The sequence below is a fragment of the Pelodiscus sinensis genome, chromosome 17 (assembly GCF_049634645.1).
Source record: "Pelodiscus sinensis isolate JC-2024 chromosome 17, ASM4963464v1, whole genome shotgun sequence".
Classification (NCBI taxonomy): domain Eukaryota; kingdom Metazoa; phylum Chordata; order Testudines; family Trionychidae; genus Pelodiscus; species Pelodiscus sinensis.
Window position 1 is genome coordinate 4156143 of NC_134727.1, and position 17869 is coordinate 4174011.

Genomic DNA, 17869 nt, shown 5'->3' on the forward strand with positions numbered 1-17869 from the left:
ATGCATATAGTAATACTGGAATATCCTTTATATCCCAAAGGAGCTCAGTTTTATCATTATCACTACCTACTGGTTCAGTTAGTTAACACATTTCAGTAGCCATCATCTATGGATATATGGTAGAACATATTACCCAGCTCATTCTAAACCTCTCCTCTAATAGATCAGGCATTTTTTTTAACGTGTGCTAGCTGATTGAGTTGAATCCTAGAAATTTCAGTGTAATCAGCTAGCACAAATTACAGCTGTACTCTCCCGGTCTTCCACTAAACTTTATAACATGTTAGCGTTCCTATAACACACTCTCATTTGTCTTAGATAAACTCTCTGATGGTATATAGGCTGAAAAGTAAACAAACTGGTGGTATCTCACAAAGAGGGGAAAGGCTAAATGTTTGCCAAGTAAAAACACAAGTCAGGGAGAGGCTCAAAACTTGACTTTTTTAAAGACAATATTACAGACTAAGTGTGTTGAAGGCAGCAGTGTCTTTGAAAATGATCTGCAAATTTAGTATAGCACTGCAAGCATGCTCCTCACTATGCAAGATGCAGGTGTCAAGACAATCTGTGCTCTGGACAGTAGGGATGTAAAATCCTGTTTAGTTAACCAGTTAAACTTTGCTTAACCATTTAACTGATCAAATGGGGGGAGGGAAAAAGGGGCGTTCTAGTCTTCCCCCTCCCCACTGGTTAATCGTAACTAGTAAGCCATACCTGCTGAGGGGGAGGCTTACCAGTTAACCGGCTAACTATTCACGTCCCTACTGGGGTGTATCCAATCTAGAAGATTTATTGTAGGTCTAATAGTTTTGTTGCTTGATTAGACTGGGCTGAGGAGCGACTGGTTCTCTTTATGGAAGACAAGGAGTGAGTGAGCAGAGCATCCTTTTAGTCACTGCTCATTTTTCTTAGTGGTGAGGGAAATGAAGACAAAAGACCTCTGAGCCCTTTGTGTTGAGGAGGGGAAGGAGCAAGAAGCAGGAAAGTAGCGGGCATGGAGTCCAGGTAGAATGGCAGCTCAGAATTGTATTATTTGGGGGAAATGAGAATTATTTAAATAAGCTGGACTTTTTGAGGGGACTGGCATGCAGAATACGCCAACCCCAAGACAGCAGATTAAAAGAGCCTTTGACAGACTTTTCATTCCAGTGGTCTTTTACCTGTGAGTTTCTATGTTAGTATGTAAAACTAAGGCTATTTTTTAAATTTATACTTCACATTTAAAAAGGAGATGATCAATATTCTTTAAACAGGTACAGCTGATTTATTCCATTGTTAGTAGTTCTTGGGTATTGCACCTGTACTTCCTGAAAATTTATCACTTCCTGAGATGTTTTTGGCTTTGTGTCATTATCCTTGACAACTCATTGAGCTTGTTTTAGTCTTCCAGTACCACTTGATTGGTATGGATGAACAGTATACCAGTAATTATCAATTTGTTTGTGCTCCTTCTGGATGGCTGTGCAGTAGCAAACAGAATCATGCATAAGAAGAGGTCTTAACGTTGGTGACAGTGCTGCTGCATTTAAAAACCAGATACAGGTCTAACAAACAATACATTTCAAAACAAGAGACACAAGTGTGTAGCTTTGTCAAGTGTAATTGTGTTAAAAATGTCACTTCCATGAAGTATATTCATATGTTTAATGGATATAAATAGGATTGCCTTTGCCCGTGTTTGGACTCTCCTCCACTTTTTGCTGTACAGTACATGTCTCTGCTGCTTACATCATAAGCAGATGAATTTTCTTTTTTTCTTCCAGGCAAATTCTTCTTGCTGGTTCCCAATGTAATTCTTTAATTATGCCATTTCTCGGTAACAGGAAACCAGGCAGGAGGGACTTAAATAGGTAAAAAGGAAGCTCTACAATTAAGAAGGGGAGTGTGGAGTGGATAGGGTCAGTGAGTGTAGCTTTATGGGTATTGGTGCCTTATTTTTCCAGTAAGCTTCCTCCTTTGGTGTTGAAATAAAGGTGCTCTCTGTGAATCACTTATCACATGACAAAAACTGCGTGGAGGAGGTGGTAAATGTGTTCAGAACACAGCTAGTACTCTGGAAGGAGGAGTGGCTCCTTAAGCAATTGTGTGCACAGTTTCTATTGAAGAGAGAGGACTTCCTGCATCCCTGCCTTCCAAAAACCAAGGCAGGGAAGCAGGATAAAATACACAAGTGGAAGTGCATATAGGACCCCTCTTAATTCCACCTTTTCCCCTGGAACAAGTGAGGAGAAGGGTTTTATAACATCAAAATATACGTATCTGTATACATCTCTTATTTTAATTTAAAAATACAACATTTTTCCTGATAGCCCCTTTACCAATCCATTATCAGTTGGCCATTTTCTTGTAGGTACAAGTGATGGAGGGGAAGAGAGGGAATGGGTGTGAAAGGTGAGTCCAGTGATGAGTGATTGCATAGGCTGGGGGGGGCGGGGAGAGTCATGACTAAGTCTGGATTAAAGAGTGCGATTGGTGGAGTGAGTGCATGACTGGTGGTTTCAGTGACAGAACAGAGTGAATGTGAACAGGTAGTGGAGAAGAGGAGTGAACTGAGGGAAAAGCAGAGTTAGAGGGCAGAACAGAGTATGGGCATCGGAGGAGGCAGATGGCAAGTTTTCCATAAAAAATAAAAGGGAAGAAAAAAGGAGAAAGTGGAGGGAGAAGAGAAGTTTGGAAAGAGATGTATACTGGTAAAAATGGAAGGGGAAAAGTTGCAGCATTTCTTTAAAGAAAAATAGAAGTAAAGGGAAATGATAGCTGCCAAATATTTTTGGATATTAAAAACTATAAATGGTGATCTATGATAAAATATTCTGTAGAGAACAGTCCTCTCTGTTTCATTGGGCTGGCTGATCTCTGATGGCTGTTCATTCTAATACATGATCCTATTACATGTGTAAGAGTCTACGCACTGGATTTTTTTCTGCCTTAATGTATGTATTTTAATTTCACATCAGAAACTGTGTGTTTAACCACTCCAGAGATTTTGCTTATTTCCTGAGGGAGCTTAATTGTCATTCATAAATAGATTTATTTCCCATTGAGCTGATCATTTAAATGGCTAGATGAGACCCTATTGATGGACGTTGAAGAAGGATCAGAAATTGAATTATCTTCCCTGTAAATTGTATCCGAGAATACATGCTAGTTCATGGAAAACCTAAATATTTATGCTATCTAGGTTTTATGTGACTAGAAATCTCTCCTAATTTAATATTCTTTAGGAAAATATGGTTTTTATTTTTTTCTGGATATGCGTCTCAAAATGTTTGCACAGGCATGGAATTGCCACAAAATTGAAATGCATGTGACGGAATATGTATATAATATTTGTTTTTCTCCCTCCCCCCCCCAGAACACATCAGTAATGGAGGATCAGAATGAAGATGAATCTCCAAAGAAAAATACCCTATGGCAGGTACGACTGAGGCTCCCAAGGGAAGGCAGTAAATGGTAGATAGTTGCCGTTATTTTTAATGTTTCTTTGAGAGAGCTTCTGAATGATCGTCTCCTGCAAATTGAATGTCCTTGTTACTTAATGCCCTTGTATAATTAGCTCAGAGTGGGGTCTTCAGGTAGAAGATGTCACTGATGGACAATATATTCATGACTTGTTCTTTTGAGATTTTAAGAACTTTCTTCTCTCTACCTTGAAATGAGACAATTGCAGCATCAAAGCATATATTACAGTACAAATTCATAAAATAGAGGCAAAGTGCAATGGCCATAAATGGAAAGAACAAGGTGTAGCACTCTCCTACCAGTGCAGGAAAACCGACTATGGTGAAATATGCACACTAGATATTGGTCTCTTGGGGAAGGTGAGTGTTTATTCCAAGTTGGTTTCAGTTCTTGATGGTATCATAGTTGCTTCCTTACTTTGGATTTAATTGGATCAATTATTGCCAGATAGTAATCACTCATCTCTCCTGAGACATTCATCCTGCTGTATGGAATGCAGCATAGACTAGAGTTGACTCTAAAACAAGGAGGAAGTCTTGTGTAAAGGCAATCAAATGGTCTCGGCCTGAAACTCCAGCCATCACTAAATCTATAGTTTGTTTCTGTAAAATAACCTGTCAAAATTGCCTGTCCATAAAATCTTGTCCTTTTTAAAAAGCAGATTGTAGGATAACTTCTCCTTGTATGCTGACATTTTTATATTTAAATGAATTTAAAAGCTGTGAAGTTTACTCCCTGTATAAGAGGAATAATCCGAAAGATGGTATAGTGCGTAACTATTGTCAGATATAAAGAGGTAGATGAATAAAATACAGAATGTCAGTAATAAATGCTTCTTGAGATATATTTGTTCAAACCTTACCCTTGCAGACCTGGTAACAAATCATGTGCAGAAATGGCTACGCTTTTTTCTGTGAAAAGTAAAGGGAAGAGGAGGAAAATCTCGGATGTGTGGGTTCTTGGTTACGTGCTCACCTTCAATTCTGTTCTTTTTGTTTTCCTTTTCTTTATGGTGTTTCTAGCCATGTTTGTTTCTTCCCAGAAAGTAGTGAGGGCAACAAGCATTTCCTTGCTTATTGTTGAATTTTGCTTTACACAATAGCAACACCCAGCAAAGAAAGGCACAAAACAGCCACTCTGCTTGTTTAAAGGGTGTTTATTCTTTAGTTTGGAGACGCTTTGGAAATGTAAGGAATCTTAAAGCAAACTGAAATTAGCAAGTCTCACTGCTTTTCTTACAGACTCTACATGCATACCTAAAATGTTCGGAGGATCACTTTTCACATCTAAGTGCCTGCAGATATCACAGTGGATTAATGCATAACTCGTTTACATCTAGATGCTCTAGTTTCACATTTTTAGGGCACAAATGAAGATTAGCCTGTTGTCGATACACTATAGTTCCTAATGGAGCTGTCCTATTTCTTGTGATCATTCTTCCTGCCTTAATGCCAGGATGTCATCCTATAATAATGCTTGTTGTGTGATTCAAACACTAGGTGGCAGTGTATGCATCATGATGGTTAGAAATTCTTACCAAATATTGGGACTGTTTAGAACCAAGTATCAAGTAGACAGTGTTGCCTTGAACTTTTTCTTTTACTCGAGTCAAAAATGTAACATCTTTATTCTGTAGTGTATCATCCATGACAAAATCTATTGTGGCACCCCACTGGAAACTTAAAATCCTAGGTCCCGTTTAATGGTCTTAGGCATTTCCACACCCTTAGGTGACAGTAGTATCCTTAGGCAAGGAGCTATAATTTACAAATTTGTCAGTTTTCACTGATGGAATATGAAATGGGAGGCACAACTTTTAATTTTATCCTTCTGTTTGTTATCAGCAATTCATATTTTTTTATGATTTAGTGTTGTATAATTACATCCTTTGAAACCAGTGGATGTTGTGGAAGGAATACACCAGTAGACAGTAATGGTGTGAATAGGAGAACTTTTCCCCTATGTTGAATGAGCATTTCATTGTGTCTTTAAAGAATCATAAATGGGAAGAGATTTTTAGTTTTTCGGTGTAATTGATACTTCATAAGAGAAAATTTTCATTAATCCCATCTATGAAAGCAGAATGTCCAAGTTAATCTTTTTGCATAGAAGATTGCTTTAATTATAGACTTGAAAATGTCATTCAGTTAAGATGCACTACCTTGCATTCTTGCTCCTTTTTTACAGTTCCAGTTACTCTTACGTGGCTATGCATACTGATATTGAAGCATTACCTTTTATCTCTTTTCTAAAATAGATAAGTAATGGAACTTCATCCGTGATAGTCTCAAGGAAACGACCATCGGAAGGAAACTACGAAAAGGAAAAAGACTTGTGTATTAAATATTTTGACCAGTGGTCTGAATCAGATCAGGTTGAATTTGTGGAACACCTTATTTCACGAATGTGTCACTATCAGCATGGACATATTAACTCTTATTTGAAGCCCATGTTACAACGGGACTTCATCACTGCTTTACCAGGTAACACATCTTGTATTTATAAGAACTTGGAGAGAAGTGCATATTTTGCTATAGATAAATGTACATTACAAATGGTACACATTTTTCTGGACAGCCACCATATTATTTTCTTCTATAAATAAGTTTCGCAATTGGGTAAATATATAGTGAAATAACTTGTCAGACATTTCTGTGATTAATTGAACTGGCCACTGGATGCCAGTATTGTTCCACACAAATACATTTTAACTAGTATGTTTTAAAGAACAGTCTGTGTTTAACTTGGATCTGAATTGTTGTAAAAGTTGCTTCTCAACTGCAAACTTTATCCTAGCTTTCTTTTCCATGCCAAACCCTATAATGTAGAAAATACCATTAGATTGCATGGCTTTGGTTTGTGAAGATTATACTGCATTTTTTGTTTTGTGCTAGGTTTCTCAAATCCTTTTTTAAAACTGGACTCAAATCTTAAAGCTGTCTGCTTTGATGAATTAGTCTAGACATCTGGGCTTTCTTGCTACTGACTCTTAATCAGAAAAGTTAATTGTAAAATTTTTGTACAGTTCAAGTTTAGTTCCTTTCTTCATATGCTCAATCTCTGAACTGTGTCTGGGCAGCAGAGATGTAGCCTTAATATCTTGTATGTTAGCAGACTGTTCAGACCTCTGCATGTTCTATACAAGTCCACAAAGAGAATGGAGTACTGCTGTTCCAGGTGCACATAATCTCTCTAGCTTTAGATTTGTTTCTGCTTGGCAGGCAATTAGTATTTCATAGTAGCCTGAGCAGGACGAGGAAGGAGTTGGTTCCCTGGGTTTTGTTCTGATTTCTGATAGTGAGAGGCAGCTATTATTTTTTAAAAGTATGAATTCAGCATGCGGTGCCTTAATTCAAGTAGATACAATAGAACCACTGCAGGAAATGTGAGAGATGAGAAAAACCACCTGTTTGTTAGGAATTCAAGAAACCACCTGATGGAAGGGTCCCTAATCATTGATGTAGTTTAACAGTAGCTAATGAAAAATTGAGACACTGTTTTGAACTTGGTTTAACTAGTCATTGGAAAAACCTGCTAATTTAAATCCATGTGGTTATGGTGAAAGTGGAATGAGTCAGTTAAGGAAAATTGCTTCAAATGCTCTGGTAGTGTAAGGTAAGAAGTTGCTCTGCTTAATAGTTGTCGGTTTTCTTTTACGTTCTTTTTCCCATGTATTTTATATTTTGAACAATTTGTGCAAAATTAAGTCATACTTTGCAATTACCTACAGATACCAAATTTTGCATAAACCATCCTGCTACTTAAATTAGTTGAATGCACTACTTCTTACATTGGAATATGCGGGGTGAAAGGTTTAAATAATCATGTTTTGGTTTTCATTGGAAAAACTTCATGACTATTCCGATTAGAGATCATAAAAATATTTGCTAACAAAACTAAAATCGAGTTGCCTATTCAACTGTCATTTTAGTGCAAAGAAAACTTGTACTGTTACAAATCACAAAATAATTCACATTAGTCACGGAAAGACTAATGGAAGCGTTACGAGTTTCTGATTCGTATTTGCTATGCATGATAATTATTCAATAAAATGAATGTTTGCGGTTGTAATCCTACAAATTTAAACTGTTTTTTACTTCCCTTTTGCAAGCACAGTAATAAAAAATTCTATTACATATATTTAATAGCTTGAACTTTCCTATAAATGTAATGTACGCAAAATGACTTTACCCAATCAATGATGGGCCTTATCTGCTAATATATGTATATTTTCTCTCCCTTGTTTTCTTTGACCATCTCTTGCCCTGTCTTCTGCACGGAGCAGTTCTAAAAACAAATCTAGAATACCAAATGGCTGTGCACATCATTGTACTTATTTGTTAGATGAAACCAGCACAACACACCATTATTTCTGATGTTTGAGTCAAACAGGCCTGAGCTACTGAGAAACTCAGATAGTGAGACGCAGCAGAAGGAACTGATGCCATGCTGAGGGGGTGAATCTGTCAGCTGGATAACTATAAGAATGCAAGCGGTGCTATTGTTTTCTACCTGTCTATCTTTTTTTCTTAATTAAAATTGTAACTGCTTCCCTCTAGGCATGTAGAGTATTGTTAAGACCTCAGCCCCTCTGGGAAACCTGAAAACCCAGTAAGGGACACCATAAGAACTGAAAAAAGGAGAAAACCAAAGATGCCCGCAGCTAGTGATATATTATGAGATGTGGTCTAGTTTTGATTATAAACATACATGTTGGTATTTTATTTAAAAAGTTACTTACACATAATTCACCTCAGTTCAAGTCTTCATGGAAGAATTCACTACTCAAGGGGTGTTTTGTGTTGCATAGTGGATAACAGTCCCATTTAAGATGGATGCCTCATTGTACGTGCACAGCAGTAAAAAACACTTCCTATACTAAATCACTTGCAGTCTTAGGAGATAAGATGAACAAAGTAATGGAAAAATCAAGTATTATCCCCATTTGTATAATGAGGACAAAGTAGTGAAACCAACCGGGAACTCACCAGTTTCACTCTGCCGTTTCCTGCACTTTTTTCATTGGGCAGAGAGAACGTTCTAGTTCTCCTGGCAAGTGTAGACGTGCCAGCTCAAAAGGAGGTGCCATTCCCCTAGAGCAAAGGTGAGGGGCTGGGCTTCGGTCATTGCTGACAGAGCAGGAATGAAGGAAAGAGAAATAGACCAGGAAAAAATGCAGAAAGAACAAAGGTAGAAATATGGAGGGAAGGGGGAGAGGTGAGATCAGTTTTATGAGACGTTACCTTTTAGATAGGATTTTTCAATCTGATTTAATTTTGGGTTGCGTCTTTCTGGCAAAAAAGTGAATTTTCTAGTTGTTTTGAAGAAATGACACCACACTGCTTTTAGATACCATAGATTTCCTGCCCCAGCCTCCTTAAAAATGAGGCATGCCCGGTCAAGGAAGGGTCTCTTCAACAGGGTCTGGGAAGAAGAGAGGGTACCGGAGGCCTGGAAGAAAGGTATGATTGTGAAGTTACCCAAAAAGGCGATCTGTCCATCTGCGGGAATTGGAGAGGCATTAATCTGCTGTCTGTGCCGGGAAAGATTTTCTGTAGAATCCTGCTACAGAGAATGCAAAAGGGCATTGAGAAAATCCTCAGGGAAGAACAGGCTGGCTTCAGAAGTGGAAGGTTGTGCACGGACCAGATCTTTGTCCTACGCACCATAGTGGAGCAGGCAATAGAGTGGAACTCTTCGCTCTACGTTAACTTCATCAATTTTGAGAAGTCGTTGGATAGCATCCACCACCCCTCACTCTGGAGGATTCTACAAGCATATGGGTTCCCTGAGAAGGTCATTAATACCCTGAAGGGCCTGTATGCTGAGAATCAATGTTGTGTGTGACATGAAACCAGTCACTCTGCTGTTCTTCACGTGAAGACAGGGGTCAGACAGGGCTGTGTAATCTCACCTGTTATCTTCCTTGTGGTCATTGACTGGGTGATGCGCAGAGCCACTGAGGGTAGATCAAGGGGAGTGCTATGGGGACCGACTGCTCAGCTTGAGGACTGCGACTTCGCAGATAACCTGGCGCTTCTCGCGCATGATCAGCAGGACATCCAAGAAAAGACCGACATTGTTGTCCGGACAGCCAGAAGCGTTGGGCTCAGAATTCACCCTGGCAAGTCCAAAGTGATGAAACTGAGGACAACTTACACCGATAAAACCACCATCATGGGTGAAGAGTTAGAGGAAGTAAATGACTTGAGGTATCTCGGCAGTTACATCTCGGCAGACAGCAACATCGACAAAGAGATTTCCGTTAGAATTGCCCTGGCAGCGCAATCCTTCAAAAGCTTAACAACATTTGAAAGTTGTGTCTGTTGCAGACCAGGACTAAACTGAAGATCTATAGGTTGAATGTGTGCTTAGTCCTGCTGTATGCCGTAGAGACTTGGAGGACTAACAGGAAGATTGAGAGCAGACTCAGAGGCTTTGAAGGATGGTGCCTTTGTCGTATCCTCAGAGTCCGCTGGGAACAGCATGTTACCAACAAGGAGATAAGCCAACGCACTGGCATCAACAATGTTGTGGACGAGATCAAGCAGAGACGCCGGAGATGGCTGGGGCATGTCCTTTGGATGAGCGAAACAAGACTCCCTCATATGGCACTCAGATGGACTCCACCTGGAAAGCATAAAAGAGGGAGGCCATTGGGCACCTGGAGGAGGACTGTAGAGGAGGACATAAAAAGGAAGGGCATGACCTGGGAAGAAGTCAGCTGGCTTTCTCAGGACTGTGAAGGCTGGCGAAGATTCGTTGGCGCCTTATGCTCCATCAGGAGCGAAGAGGACTAATAATAATAAATATTAATGCCCGGTCAAGGCATCTATACCATGTGGTATTCAATTCAGAAAGTTGTTTTTTGAACGCATCCTTGAGTTTGCAGCTGCTGTACTTTTAATTTCAGTGTGGAATCTAGATTCCAAGATTTAAAATGATCCGGATCACTTATTCATATAAAAGGGAGCCATTTAAGTCTTCATATATAAATACACACACATATTATGTGTATATGTAAATAGATACATTAAACTGTATCCTCCAAAGTTTGCCTTTCTGTTTCTCATTCTCTCCCTTTGCCCCGCCCCATCTTTGCAAAGAGGGCATTCCAAGGCAAATGCTTATGTTTTCTGGTCAATTGCAGCCAAAGTTATTCTGTAAGTTTGTTTGCTGGATTGTAGTAAGAAGATTTAAAATGTTAGCTGCAAGGAACTTTGAGGCTATGTCTACACTCGCGGCTTCTTGCACAAGTACGGCTGTTCTTGCGCAAGAATCTGCAGAGCGTCCACACTGCCCGCCTGCTCTTGCACAAGAAAATTTACAGTACGGCGTGGTAAGAGAGGGCTCCTTGCGCAAGAGCTACACTCTTTTTTAATAGGTGTAAGCCCTCTTGCTCAGGAGCTCTTGTGCAAGAGGGCAGTGTGGACTCTCGGCAGGGATTTCTAGAAAGCCCTATGGCTAAAATGGCCATCAGAGCTTTCTTGCGTAAAAGAGCATCCACACTGCCATGGGCGCTCTTGCGCAGAAGCACAGCTCGCACATGGCAGTGTGGACGTTTTCTTCCGCAAGACTTCTTGCACAAGAAGCCGTGAGTGTAGGCATAGCCTTACTGTCAATAAAACTTTAAAGAAATATTCTGAACAAATATTTACCTTGTATTAAAATTAATGTACATTTTGAATTTAGACTTCTGAAAATAAAGGGGGCCCTTACATTAAAAAATGTTTATAAAATGCTAAGTTCAAGTCCCTGTATGTTTGAAGGTAACATTCCTCTAAGGAGTTCAGTGTCTTCGTACTCACACTGATCAGTTTTGCATGGTTGCTCTTTTGTTAAAGAAAGATTGATGATGATTCTGACAGCTGTAGTGCAGATGTGACATTGACTGAAGCAACCTTATAGTATTAATTGGGCTTATCCTAGCCTTTAGCTTTTTTTAGTATGATTGGAGAAAATCTCATGTTCTATTTATTTATTTTTAGATAAAGCATAAATACTGAGAGTTTAATGAAGGAAAAATAGGGTTGCTTTCCTTCTTGACCTTGGATTTGTCCTTCCTTTCGTCCTGTCAAACCATTTTTTGTGTATTGCCTTCTTTATGAGCGTCTTATACAAAGTGTGTTTTGTCGTGCACAGGAAAACACTATCTTTTTAATTTAGCAAATATTCCTTTTTTGGAAGGATTTGGAACAAATATTGGGGGCATACTAGAAGAAATAGTATTTATATTAAACATGAGGGGGTCACTGGGCTAATCTCCACTTAGAGGACTCTGATGATTCTCTTGCTTTGTAAAAGGCAAGTTTGACGTAATCCAGACCATGAATTGGTAAAGGTCTGGTTATACTTAATCAGTGTTTCTTAAACTGTGTTCTGTGGCACACCGATGTGCTGTAGAGAACAACAGAATTCAAAATGGTTCCTCTTAAAGGGGCAGGCGACCTTTTTTTCTCAATAACTCCCCCCCCCAACCTTTTTTTTTTTAATGAAAAAGATACATGTCAACAAGATTGCTGGCACAATATAATCCTTGGTGTTCTCATAAAAAAATTGTTTGGTGTTCCTTGGTCTTAAAAAGTTTAAGAAACACTGTACTAAAGGTATTTAAGCACTGTACCTATATACCTTTAAAAAACTGGTCTTAATTTCTTTTGGAGTGTTTTAACTTTATCTTGTAGAAAAGTATTCTCTTTATGTAAAAATGTATTTCTAGCAAATTAAATACATAATTTTGTTCTTTAATCATGATTTAAACTTAGATTTACTTCTATGTATTGTGAAAATGCCTCACATTATGATGCTTATTTTACCCTGCTCTTCTGGAGATTTTAAAAATTGTGTATTAAGTGTGTATGGTATTTGTCTTGGGTCTGTGCAAGCATACTTTCTTACTGTCATATTGCTGTGTGAAGGTTCTTATCCACTCATTCAGAATAGCTTGCCATTTTAAAAGTGGTACATTTTGCTTATTGGAGCCCCAAACTTGTTGACTTCAGTGACTAAACAGATCCCTTCATCCACAGAGATCCCCACTGAAAGCTGTGGAACACATTGATCACAAGAGTTTGTTTTATGCATTTCAACTTGCAGAATTCATTATTCATGAATTGATAAAAAGGGGTGACATTATTCGTGCTGTTTTTCAGTTGCAACATTTTATGTTGCTTATGCATTATTGTTAGAGGTGAGGTTGTTAAGAGAGCTGCAATTATGAGATCTTACTGTGCCTGAACTTGTAGCATGTGAAAGCTATTGATTCAAACCATTTTAACACTTTCTTCAAGATATAAACTGTATGGCATTGTTCAGTGCTAGGGCATATATATTTTTTCCAACTTTGACACATTTCATTTTAGCCTCATTGTTGGAGATGGATTAATTCCATAAGAATTTAAGAAAGGCGTTAATTCCTTTATTTCTGTAATTATTTTGAGAGAAAGTTAGTGTAGAGTACCTGTCATTAACACACAAAGTCTTCAGCTTTTTGCAGTGTAATAGAATAAAAATCAGAAATAACAAAAAAAACAAAATATCCATTTTTATCTAGTTGAATTTACCCAAACAAGTCAAGTTTAAGCCTCTTTGAAACGTTCAGTTTTTGTAATCACATATCAGAGAATTTTGTAGTAGAAGTTGATCAGATCAATTGCAAATATTGCCATTTTGGTTTCAATTGTTTATAGGAAATGGATTAAAAATGGAGGAATTGAGTAGGAGATTTAGAGGAATTGAAATTTATTATGAGTTTCTCTTGTACCTAGCTGCCAGTATATGAGTGAGTGACTTGAAATAAGTATTATTCTGGATCTATGATGTGCCTGTTCAGATCTTCAAAACATAGTTGGCAGTGCACGGCATCTTTTGTAAACCTTAGATTTCTGAGAAGAGCTGTAGCAAAAGGCTCACTGAAAGTTAAGCATATCAAAAGGACAAGCATATCAAAAGCATATCAAAAGGGAAGGTTGTCTTGCACTAGGGTTTGGACTAAAATTAATATATTTAACAAAATTAGGGTTTTAGGATGTCATTGAACATTCATGTGGAGTGGAATAGTTTGCTTTATAGGTGCTTTTTTTTTTTTTTTTTAAGGGACCAGGACATAAGGTTGGGGGAGAAAGGGGACTGGGTTACAGTAGGGAGTGGAGGTGTTTGACTCTGGGGAAGGGAAGGGGATTGGGTTGGGAGTATGCCCCTGTGACGGGTCTGCCGGGATCCTCACTGCGTCTGGCGAGGGGGAAGGTTTGGCGGGGAACGGTGCGGCGAGCGGCGAACACTCTGCCACTTAGCAGGGAGGCGGGAGAAGCCCTGCACAGCCGCCGGCAACAGGCCAGCTGGGGAAACCCAGCTATTGGCCTGCAAGCAGGGGCGGAGGAGAGGGGGCAAGGTATCCGGCGGGGGGGAGTCAGTGGGGAACTGCGCGGCGAGCAGCGAACCCTCCGCCGCTTTGCAGGGGAAGCCCCGTGCAGCCGCCAGCGACGGGCCAGCTGGGGAAATTGTGTTATTCCGGGGACGGTCGTGTAATTCAGAAAACATTCCCTAAAAAAAAAAAAATCGTGCTATCGCGAAAACGTGTTAAGTGGGCATGTGCTAAATGAGGAATTACTGTACCCGTCATAACCTATCGTGGATGTGAGCAAGATAGAAATTCTCCAGGTTCAAGATTCTAAAGCTGTAGGCTCAAGGAGAGGTCTTAAAGCAGCCCAGCACTGGAAGGTAGAAACTCACCGTGCTCCAACTTGATATTAGAAAATCACTAGGGATACTTACATTTCAATTGGCTATTTGTGCCTGTTTGAAATCTGAGCCTGCTGTAAGTCATTGTGATCTACAGTTGGGACCATTTTGCTCTTGTATTATGTATCCATTATATTTAATGAGCAAGTGCAAAAATCTAAATTTCCTAGCTTTTAAGAAATTACTAAAAATCCTACAGATTCTAACTGCAGATGCTACCTAAACCTGTGATCAGTCTCTCTCCCCCCCCCCCCCCCCCCCAATTTTTTCATCTACCACTGCTTTTCCTGCCTTTTCTGTTCAGATGGTGTTTCACTGAAATGCTGTATAGAGCCTTACACTTCAGTATAGCTTTTTGTGTGGGTGTTGGTGGGGTTAACCAAATGCTTATCATAAAAGCTAAATTTTATTAATCTGAAATTAAATGCTACTAAATGGGAAGAAGGTGTCAATTGTGAAAAGCAGAAATGGTGGGAGAGTTCAAACTACTCTTTTGATTGAAAAAGTGATTCCCTTTAAAATATAATTTAAAAATATCCCTGATTGCAGTCACCTTTTCAAACCCAGAGAGTTGCTTGGGTTTAGTAATCCCTGAGTTGCTTCTGCTCTTAGAAACAATGCTGAAGAATCTAAAGCAATTTCAGGTTTTCAGCAAATAAATTGTGTCCTAATGTGGATTACTGTCTACAAATCCTCCTTTAATATTTCAACGGGGAAAAGTGTGGAAGAGATTGTAAGCCTTGGCCTGCACAATTTAGCTGAAATATTGTAATTCTTCAAACTCTGTTGTGATTTAAGATAATCCACCCTGAATGGATGTGGGAGGGGGCGGGGGAGAATGAGTGGCTGGCTTTGGAGGAATGAGAGGTTGAAAGCAGCAGTTTTAAATTGCCCCCTCACCCTCAGGAGCTAAGCTGCATTGTGGCTATTTCAGTCTCTTTACTTGGGAGCTGTATTCCAAATGTAACTCACTTTCTTTATCTGCAAATTGACTGCTGGTTGATAAACTGCTACTGAAAGATTAGTGGGGCTCCAATAATTCACAGAACTCTATTTGAAAGAGTGAAGGTGGAATGCAAGCAAAAATAGCATGCTGATTGGTTGAGAGAGTATTTAACCTTTTCTCTTTTCTCATTGTACTAGGCGGTATCCATAGAGAAAGGAGATATTTGATATATTCCCATAAACAGGGCTCGACAAACCGCTGAATCTACTCGCCTGGGGCTAGTAGATTTCATCCGGTCGCTCCGTGCGCCCCATTCACCAGCACTTCGCACATGCGCGGTGCGGAGCTGGCGAGTGGCGCTCTCAGGGTTTGTCAAGCCCTGCCCATAAAAGTACTTTATACACATTTTATGAAAAACAAATGAGCCATGTTGGCACATGGGTGTTCTGCAGTGGCAAGAAATACCTTTGTTCTCTGGGGAAGCTCATATGTATTTGCTTCATTACTTCTAGCTTTCGGAGTCCTGACTAAGGCCTTGTCTATACTAACCTCCACCAGAGATCTAATGGCCATGACTTCAGCTATGAAAATAGCATAGCTGAAGTCAACATATTTACCGTGGCATCTTGTGTGTGGTAAGGTCGGCATGTGCTGCTCTCATGTCAGCGTCAGCTACTCTTCTCCTCCTGGTGGAGTACCAGCATCAAGAAGACACACATTTATCACGTCTAACAGACATGATAAATCGGCAGCCGGTGAATCGATTGCTGCAGCTATCAATCCCTGGCATAGTCGAGAAAACCCCTAAGCTGAACAGAAGAAAAGAATTCTGCAGTCTCATTAGTCTCCTGCTGACCAAAATGCATGTTTAGCCAGATCTGATCACATAGAACTGGGGGACTTTTCTCCATGCCAGCCTGGTATTGCTCTCCTTTTGGCATGGCCTCTGAGAGTGAAAGCTGGCTTGTTTCTGAGCAGATGGCTTGAGTTCTTGCAGCCAAGGAGCTGATAAGGAGATGTATAAATTCAAGTGGAAAAGCCAAAGATAAGTTTGTGCCCCAATAAACTGCTTGACTATGTTCCTCACCCCTTATCCTGAGAGAGGTTCTATCTTTTTATTGTACCAGCCTTTGTTGGTGAGACACACAGAAACTGTCGAGGCACATGGAGCTCTTCTTCAGGCCTCTGCCATCAATAGATTTTTCTCCAATAAAAGATATTATCTCCCCCGCTTTGTGTGTCTCCTGTCCTGGGACTGACACTGCTATAACTTTCAGTTGCATTCTTCAGTGAGTGTCCTCTTACCCTTTCATGAATATATCAAGAGAGTTGAATTAAAAATATCTAAACAACCTGTCAGTGATGAGATCTTTACTACATTTATAAAGGCAACATTTTGGCGATGGTGCTTGTGAACTCAGTTTTTGGACATGGAAGACCATTTTCCAGGTGATAGTGGCAAATATTCTCCATCTTTATGCTAAGCAGTGATCATCAATTCAAGTGACATTAGTCCCTGCTGATATTTTCTTATGCTTGCAGTCCTGTTCTAGCTTCAGCAACAATCTAATCTATTTTCATTCAGGGAGTGAAATTCACCCCATTCTGGTGTAAATTCATTTAATACAATTCCCTCCTGCACAAATCTTTATTTTTGCTAGCCATGGTATATACATTTTGTGTACACTTCATACTGCTTGTATTTTCTCATTGATTTTGTGCGCGTGGTTTCCCAGACACATCATTAGAGCTTTGTCATTTGTTGAGTATCTTTAGAGAAGACAGTTGTAATTTTTCTGCTTAACACACACAGTCTAAAAGACTATCCTCTCCCACCCACCTTTCTGTAGAACTGAAGAATTGTCGTTTCGTTGTTGTGAAGAGGCTGGTACTTCACACCCCCTGCTGGATGCAGAGTGGCTTTTTAGTACTTTGAAGTTCTTAAATTTCATTTGTATGCAGGTGCACACAGTGATCTACATGAGGTAGATCTTCAGAGTACAAATCTTTCTTGAAAGAAGTGCATTGTGTCCTACAGGATCATGCAATTAAAGTAGAAACCGTAGGCTTGCTTTTTAGATCTTAACTAAGCTGTGCTAAGGCTTGACTAATTTCTCTGAGTAAAGAGGGTAGTGAGTGTGGTGCTGCCGCAGTGATGAACATTTAGAAATATCAGGAAAACGTCTAGCTAAGTATATAGTGCATGAATAACTTGTGTGTACAAGTTCCAGGCATCTTACTCTAAGCTGTAATAAATTAATCCCATATTTGGCTAAAACTGTGTTAAAAGCTAACTGTCAAGTTATTGTTTTTTCAACCAGGTAATTTTGTCTGAAATAATTAAGCTTCCTTTTTCAGACTTCAAAGGGAAAAGTTTTAATAGTCCTTGCTAGGAATAGTGTCCATTCTGAATTTTTACACCTGTGTGAACTCAAGGAAAATGGAAAATGTTTGTGGTCTCTGGCTTCCTTTTTCTCTTCAGTGGAAAAAGTGATAATTATGGTATGCTTTTCTAAGAGCACTGGTCGAATGTTTAGTCTACAGGGTTTGTTCTTACAGGGTTAGGTTGTGGTTAGTAAGTACTGTTGTTAAAGGAAAAATGGTATAGCATTCCAGCCATAGAGGCAAATCTTTACTGCTTCACAAAGGTGATAGGGTATTGCCAGAGACTGTCAAATCAGTTTTGTTGCAAATACCATGTTGTTTGCCCTACAGTTCTCA

The 17869-nt window shown here is 39.4% G+C and overlaps 1 protein-coding gene across 4 annotated transcripts in view; it reads left to right on the forward strand.

Moving 5' to 3' along the window:
- Positions 1-17869, forward strand: part of FBXW11 (F-box and WD repeat domain containing 11) — a 100143-nt gene that overhangs the window by 46488 nt on the left and 35786 nt on the right. For all 4 annotated transcript variants that reach the window (XM_075900140.1, XM_075900141.1, XM_075900143.1 and 1 more), the window contains 2 exons: positions 3356-3418; positions 5720-5945. In XM_075900140.1, coding sequence (XP_075756255.1) covers positions 3356-3418; positions 5720-5945 — 289 coding nt within the window. The remainder of the gene's footprint in view (positions 1-3355; positions 3419-5719; positions 5946-17869) is intronic.